At 44.3% G+C, this 8420-nt stretch overlaps 1 protein-coding gene across 1 annotated transcript in view; it reads left to right on the top strand.

The window, feature by feature from the left end:
- Window positions 1–8083, top strand: part of LOC310790921 (uncharacterized protein) — a 30619-nt gene extending 22536 nt beyond the window's left edge. Inside the window, exons 5-6 of the mRNA XM_083652633.1 lie at window positions 7249–7431; window positions 7615–8083. Of these exons, the coding sequence (XP_083508759.1) occupies window positions 7249–7431; window positions 7615–7670 (239 nt within the window). The 3' untranslated portion in view covers window positions 7671–8083. The remainder of the gene's footprint in view (window positions 1–7248; window positions 7432–7614) is intronic.
- The last annotated feature ends 337 nt before the right edge of the window (window positions 8084–8420 follow it).

Below are 8420 nucleotides of genomic sequence, written 5' to 3' on the forward strand. Positions count from 1 at the left end.
TTCATAAGCATTTTAATGTAGATGCAAATCCCTAGGATGCTGCATATGCCTGAAGAGGGAGTGACCTGGCTCTCTATTAATTTGGGTCACATAATTGCACGTCAACTCCGTTCTTCCTTAAAAGAGCGGACATTGTTTCATATGCAGTGAAGGGCTGCTCAGTCTTTACGGTGTGGTATGCCTGTTAAAAGTGCATTTGAACTTGGCATTGATTTTTCTGACATTTTATGGGGTAGGAGTCTGTCTGTGATACAACTCTGCTCAGTTAATAGTAGGCACCAGCTGATCCAATTCAAAGTCACTCATCATCTTCACTATTCTAAGCATAAGTTGCACAAGATCTTCCCCTTTGTCTCACCACTGTGTGACAGGTGTCAGACGTCAGAGAGCACTCTGTCTCATGCCTTCTGGTTCTGCCCTTCAATGTCGGGATTCTGGGCAAAAATGTTTGACTGGTACTCTAAGGCCTACAAAATAACCCTTCAGCCGGAGGCGGAACTCGGCATCTTTGGCTGCTCAGAGACCTCTCTGGACTTCAGCTGTGCAACAGTCTCTGACACTGGGGACAACTGTTGCCAAAAAACTCATTCTGAAGGAATGGAAATCCCCCATTTCACCCCATTTCACTATATTTCTGGTCCCATCCCTACTATGGCCCGTGGAGTGGAGCGCTTCAGTAGGATTCTAAGCCTCCACACCTGGCTAAAATCCGCCTGTAATGCTGCCAATATTTCTTTTATCGACAATTTTAACTTGTTTTGGGAGCGCCGCTCATTCTTCAAATCCGACGGTGTCCACCGGAAATCGCCTGGGTAGTCACATGTTAGAGGCTAATCTACAGCACGCTGTCCACTCTGAAACGTGCCCCCCACGTGATTGACTATTGACGTCACGCGTAGCAGAATCTCCGGAATTTCCTTCTTCACCGTTGCCACTTCAGCCCATTACATCCAGTGCTAGCGCCCCCGTATGCCCCTCCGTGGTAATAGCACCTACAGCCCTTCTAATTGATTTCCCCATTCTACCTGTGATTTCTGTTAGATGCCACGGTGAAAGACCAAATAGAGGTATTCATTTGAACAACCTAGCACCTGTTCCTCTATCAAAATCGGTATTAACCTCAAATCCTGATGACAGTCTGATTTCCCCAGTCAAAATATGTCTGTTAAATGCTCGTTCAATAACAAACAAATCCCACATTCTAAATGACTTGTTCACTAGGGAAAATCTGTCATTCCTGTTTATAACTGAAACTTGGCAGCGTGATTTGGAATTTATCCATTTAAATGAATTATGTCTTATAGGTTGCTCTTTTATTGGGACCCCACGCCTATCTGGCCGTGGTGGTGGTCTGGCAACTATACGAAAGAACAAGTTCTCATGTCAATTAGTGAACACTGAATCTTTCTCCACCTTTGAATCACAGTTAACCAAAGTGGGTCGTTTAAATCCGTTTTATTGTGTTTTAATTTATCGTCCCCCTGGCCCGGCTGGTCCATTTCTTTCCGAGTTTTCTGATTTCATGACTTCAATTATTAAATACAATAGATTATTGGTACTCGGTGATTTCAATCTGCACATAAATGATATCTCAAATAATGTAGCATCTGAATTCAATTGTATAATGGAATCCTTCAACCTGAAGCAACACGTTTCTGGTGCCACGCACACTGGCGGTCACACATTAGACCTGGTTTTCTCACTTGGCCTGGACATCACAAATATTCACTGTGAAGACTTTTTGATCAGTGACCATCTTAGCATCCTCTTTAACCTCTCTATCCCCTCTGACCCCCCCTGCCCCAAAAGTTTGGTCCGTTCCCGTATAATTACCCAGGCTTCGGTAGACCAGTTCTCCGTTCTTTTCAATTTTGCTCTTCCCAGTGACCCTAGCGTGGATACTCTATTGCTGTCTTTTAATGATTACTGCCTCTCCATCTTAGACCAGGTGGCCCCTGTTAAAGCTAGAGTAAAACCCATCTGTAACGCCACCCCGTGGATGACGGAAGACATCCGTCGTCTAAAACGCAGGTGTCGCAAAGCTGATCGGCTGTGGAAAACCACCTTGCTAGAAGTGCATCGTCTTGATCTTAAAGAACTCTTAGTATCTTTTAATGCCTTGGTAAAGGACTCCCGGTCTGCATATTTTGCAAACCTGATTTCCTGCTCTAAAAATAACCCAAAATTTCTTTTTGACACTATTAATAACCTGGTTGCTCCCCCCCCCCTCTGCCCCCCCATGTTCCTCGGTTGCCGAATGCAACAAGTTCCTGGCCTTCTTTGTTGATAAGGTTAAGGACATAAGGTCTAGCATTCTTCCTAGCCCCTGCAGTCCGTTTACTAGCACTTTTAGTCGTCCCTCAACTTTAAACTCCTTTAATCCCATTAGTTTGGCTGACCTGGTGAAACTGATCAGCAAACTAAAACCGTCATCAAGTCCTCTAGATGTCATCCCTTCATCTTTATTTTTCAAAATTCTACCAATTATTGGTCCTGTTTTACAAACTTATGTAAATTCATCACTGTCGTCAGGTTACGCCCCATCCTACGGCAAGCACGCGTCCATACAGCCAATCTTAAAAAAACCAAACCTTGACCCCTCTGTGCCTAAAAACTATAGACCCATTTCAAAACTCCCTTTTTTATCTAAGATTTTAGAAAAAGTAGTCGCCCAGCAACTCACTGAGGTGCTGGTGATGCACAACATCTACGACAAATTTCAATCTGGATTTCGGCCGGGGCACTCCACTGAGACCGCCCTGCTGAGGGTAACAAATGAGCTGCTTATGTCCACCGATGCTGGAGAGTACCAGATTTTAGTTCTCTTAGATCTCAGTGCCGCTTTCGACACTGTGGACCACCTTATCCTGATCGATAGGCTTCGTGACTGGGTGGGCATTTCAGGCACTGCCTTAGATTGGTTTAGGTCTTTTTTATCAGGTCGCAGCTTTAGTGTACAGATAAATAATTTTGTTTCCTCTTCCGCTCCCCTGTTCTGTGGGGTCCCACAGGGATCGATCCTGGGGCCTGTCCTATTTGGAACGTATATGCTTCCACTGGGGAGACTAATCCACAGTTTTGATATCTCATATCATTTGTATGCTGATGATATCCAGCTCCGCTTCTCTTTCAAACCAAACGAGATAGGTCAGATTTCCAGACTTCTAGACTGTATTAGTGCGATCAATGCATGGTTGGCTGAAAATTTCCTGCAGCTAAATAAGGACAAGACCGAGGTGCTCATTATCGCTCCGGATAGTGTCACATCCACGATAAAAAATAGGATTGGCCCTCTCTCCTCTGCCGTCCGCCCTAGCCTACGTAACCTATGGGTCTTTTTTGACCACTCTCTTTCACTAGACGTCCACATAAAACAGCTCTCTAAAAAATGTTTCTTCCACCTACGAAATATTGGCAAACTTCGATCCACACTCTCTCTTCCTGAGATGGAAATGCTGATTCACGCCTTTATATCGTCACGATTAGATTACTGCAATGCTCTTTTCCCACTGCTCAGTAAATCCGCTCTACGCCGCGTGCAGGCCATTCAAAATGCTGCCGCGCGCTTGCTCACCAGGTCAAACAGGAGTTGTCACATCACCCCGGTACTCAAGTCACTTCACTGGTTACCTGTTGCCTATAGATTCCAGTTCAAAATCATCACCCTCACCTACAAAGCACTACACTCTCAGGCACCTGTTTACATCTCGGACCTACTTCACCCCCTTACTTCTGCCCGTTCCCTCAGATCCAATGATCTAAACCTGCTTCAGGTTCCTCGGACACGCCTCAAGACCCGTGGCGACCGAGCCTTTGAGGCCATGGCCCCTAAACTGTGGAACAGCCTATCTCCGCCCCTTAGATCGGCTGGTTCTGTGGAGTCCTTTAAACGCCTCCTAAAGACTCACCTGTTTAGAGAGGCTTTCAAAGATTGATGCAGATCTTGCCCTGCATCAATTGATTGTTGATTGTTGATTGTTGATGTTTTATTGAAAGATGTATCTTTAACAACGTGGTCCATTTGTATTGTGTAGGATATTTTGCAGTATTGTTTACTGTCCTGAACACTAGTTCAGTGACCTCTATTTTTATTCTCGATTCTAATTTGTATTCTCTGTATTTTCTTTTGCTTTGTAAAGCACTTTGTGATTTCGGTCTGTGAAAGGTGCTCTATAAATAAAGTTATTATTATTATTATTATTATTATTTCCAATTGTGGTTGACAGACATGATCTCTGTTATAAGGATGGAGAGACTCAGGTCCCTAAGGACCAACTCAATAAAAAAATGGGCCCTATTCTCCCACAGGCCTTAGGCGCAAAAACTGGCATTAAACGCAAAAAACATGCCTTGCGCCTGCCTCGGGAAGATAGCAACATGGTTTTAGGCCCCAAAATGCGCTTTACGCAAAAAGAGGCGTGGCGCAGTGCCAGAATAGGCCAGAATGGGCGTTTCGGCCGTAAAGCCCCAATCAGTAAGATTTTTTTCATTTTTTACTGTAATATAACAGCTTTTTAGTCACAGGACATGGTAGATTGACTTGTAATAGGGAGACTCTCGACTTTATTTATCACACACCGCCCTCCATTGGCCATCCCTGGGACTAAGCAGGTTGTCTGCCACGTCCCGTGGCAATAAAAAAATAAAAATAAAAGGATGCGCGCATGCAGGGCCCTATTCTCCCACAAGCCTTCAGCGCTAAAACGGGCCTTAAACGCAAAAAAAACGTGCCTTGCGCCTGTTTTGGGACGATATCAATATGGCTTTACGCTGCCAAATGCGCTTTAGGCCGAATGGGCGTGGCGCAGTCCCAGAATGGGCCAAAGTGGGCGTGTCGGCGCTAAATACCGGCGTACTGCTATCTTCCGACCTGGCGTTAATTTAGCGACTTGCGCCTTTGAAAAGCAGGCCTATTCAGTGGGCCAGTTGCGCGGAGCCCTCCCCTCTGGCTCTCTCCCTCCCCTCTGGCTCTCTCCTCTGTCACCCTTCTCTGTGTCACTCTCTCCCTCTCTCCTCACAGTCTGACAGGCACAATACCGACTGTCTCTGACTCCCTCGCTCAGAGTCCCATAGAAAAAATAAGCTGTAAATTCACTGCAATGTGAATGTCCCAACATGCATTGTGCTTGTCAATTTCGCTACTAAATAGCAACCAAATGAGCCGAAAACCTATATTAAGGGAGGATCTAAATAATGTGTAATGGTAAGACAACCTCCAATTGTAGAACATTTCAATATTGGACCAAATAAAACATCGAAATGAAAACACCACCCTATGTGAAACATATATGTCCTACTGGGGCTATAAATATCCCTTGTCGATTTAACGTGATTTAGATAAGTGACAGCGGAACGCGCTTCGGAAGCTTCTACTGTCATCTCCTATACTGTGATGTCCGCTCCAATAACTTGGCCCTACTCCACATTTAGTTTTACAATAAAAACACATTTATGCAATGACTTTACATAATGTAGGCTATATTTATGTGCATCATCCTTCCTGCAGCAGGCGAGAGAAAATGATATCTTTCTGGACAAACTTTCACCAATCTAATCTCATAATGACATAGGGATAGGCTATTTTTTTCTAGCCAATGCGTTTAGAACATTGTTTTCACTTTGATCTTGCTATAGTGTAGCGTATTTACATGCTTGCAGTATTTAAACTGCAGTTAGATTGGTTTGAGAACCATAGTAATATGGAATAATAGCCTATATATGGAGACAGACAGACGGGATGAAAGGGAGGTGGGGGGGGGGGGGGGGGGGGATCAGAGGCTTGGGTTTCGTCTGGTTTTGCTGGACCACTGGAATGGAGCTTAAAAGGCAAGCATGCGATTCGTTTATTGCACTTATCCAATGAACTGACGGTGCATAATTTTACGCTTAAAAGGCGTGGTTGTAATGGTTGAGGCTGCGTCTAGCGCCAAGACCAAGATATCAAGTGCGCTGGTCCACGGCCACTGATTTGCGCTGCGCCAGGCGCTCGGCCTAGAAACAGCACCGATGCAACGATAGGGGGCGGACTGTACAGCGGAAGCGCTGTCTTCATGAAAACAAGGAAGTAACTCGATTCGGATTTGCTACGAAAATGATGTTTCACGGAACTATGGATTATTATTTCATCACGTGGTGAGTACCCGATGTCACAACATGTACATAGAGCTTTCTGGCGCTGTGTTTTGTTGACTTTGAACGGCGATATCGTTATAGATACTATTGCACGCAGAGGGCGCAGTTTCTCCAATAGCAAAACTTGGAAAACTTACTGAATGGGGCTTTAAATACTGGCCTAATGATATCTTCCGCCCTGGCGTTAATCTAGCGCTATCTAGGGTTTGGCGTAACCTATGTGGGATTCGAAATAACGAAGGTTATGCCAAACCCCACATAGGTTACGCCAAACCCCACATAGGTTACGCTAAAACCACGACCGCAAAGCGTCCTGCCTGTATTTGGCCAGTCGACAGGAAAGTATTGCGGGACTTCACGAGACTTGGTGACCTAGATCACGTTTGAGGTAATTTGATCCCTGTGCAGTCCAGGAAACAGCCTGGGGTGAAATAACACTCGGCTGGATGTTGACGGATCAGATTACGGCGATATTTGGCGAAAAAGGGAAGAAAAATAGCTATTTAGATGCAGGAAATACAGGCTCACACTTGGCCCCAAATCAACTCCACTTTACGACTGACTTGGACACTATTGATATCAAAACAACGCTAGGACGCCCAGATACGCCGCGGGGATCGCCTGGTGAGTGGACAAATCATAATTAATGGCAGGAGATGGCTCCAGGTTCGAAAAAACCGAAATTCTCCTTTAAGGCCACCTGTAGCGCCGACACCAAATTATCGAGTGGGCTGGTCCACGCCCACCAATCTGCCGGGCACTGGGCGCAGTTTATAGGCCGATGCAACGATAGAGCCCATTTGTCTAATGTTTTCGACCCGCTTCTAGCCTACCTCAATGAGGTTAGGGGCATCAGGTGACTTGCCCAGCTAGTTCCTCATTGACCTCTTACACATCTCTTAGAAGCACATAAGCCCCCCTAACCAGCTGGTAGCACCATATTATATTACAAAACTGTAATATTAAGTGTCATTGTGTGGCATGTGTGTGTTATTGTTTTTTTGCACACCCCCCCCCCCCTTTGTTTGTCTTGTTCTTGTTTTGTTTCAAGAAAAATTGAAAAATAAAATATTGAAAAAAGTGCATTTGAATTAACTGACTCCTCTCCTGTTTCAGGTGGACCAAATTATTCACAATTAGTCAGAATTATTATTGTATATGGAGTATTGGTGCCCTTCTGTGGAGTAACTGGCTGGCTGATATTCCTTAAATTTGTCAAGAAAAAACATCTGATCAGATGTAACAAAACAGAACAAGGAAGTGTCCAGAACCACGAACAGGCTCATTTGGACCCTTCAGGTAAGGAAATCTTTCTTGACTGACCATATAGAGTTTAGAGTTGTAGCCCTAATTAGTCTAGTAGTCTAATTTATATTTCCCACAATATACATTTTGCAGTGCATGCTGTATGCCATATACTGTATATGCAATTCGGTTTTCTAACATTTACTTCTTGTTTTCAAAATTGAAACTTCACATCAGATGGAAACACCAGCCCAGCTCCAAAACAGACAGATGAGATGAATGAAATGATTTGACATTTAACAGACATAAGCTTTATGAAGAACGAGCAGGTGAGAATTCAAGGCGTTGTTGCTCAAGGACACGTTCACTGGAATGACCTGCATTGAAAGAAAACTCCACCAACAAGTTGTTGGGACAGTGGTCAACTTACATGGTCCACCCCTGGCTGGACGTAGTGTTTTGGGGGCCTCCTTCACTCCTTCAACCCACAATCCAGCCTTTCAATGCATCATCGTCAAGTTGGACTGAGTTTGCAAGATGTGGGAATAGCAACACTATCAACCTCTGAACAGAGGCTTTGGATGAAATCCAAAAGTACTGTAGCACACAGATCAAGTGTAAATAGAAACTTTTTATTGAAGTAAGGTTTTGACGCAGAGTCTTCATCTGCGTCTTCATCAGAGTCCTGAATGACTATCAACCTCTGCTTTGGGTAGCTTTTCTGGGGCCGGGGGGGGGGGGGGGCTGTGCACAAAATTTATATTTTCTGCATCTCTCATGTAACTGTCTCTTTACGTTTCTCTCAGCAAATGGTACAGTGGGAAAGAATTTAAGGATTGCTCTAGTAGTGACAGTGTGATTTTTCTGAACTTGACTTAAGACCGTGGGTGAAGGAATGTGAGCATGACCAAATGTGACATAACAGAAACTCCTGAACTTTCATTTCATTTGACAGTTATTGAGAGTTGATTTGAGTTCAGTTAAATCAACTCAAAATAACGGTAAAACTAAATGAATGTCTGCAAAACTGTTTTTTCGGATAT

This window comes from Poromitra crassiceps, assembly GCF_964638095.1.
Source record: "Poromitra crassiceps genome assembly, chromosome: 2".
NCBI classification, from domain to species: domain Eukaryota; kingdom Metazoa; phylum Chordata; class Actinopteri; order Beryciformes; family Melamphaidae; genus Poromitra; species Poromitra crassiceps.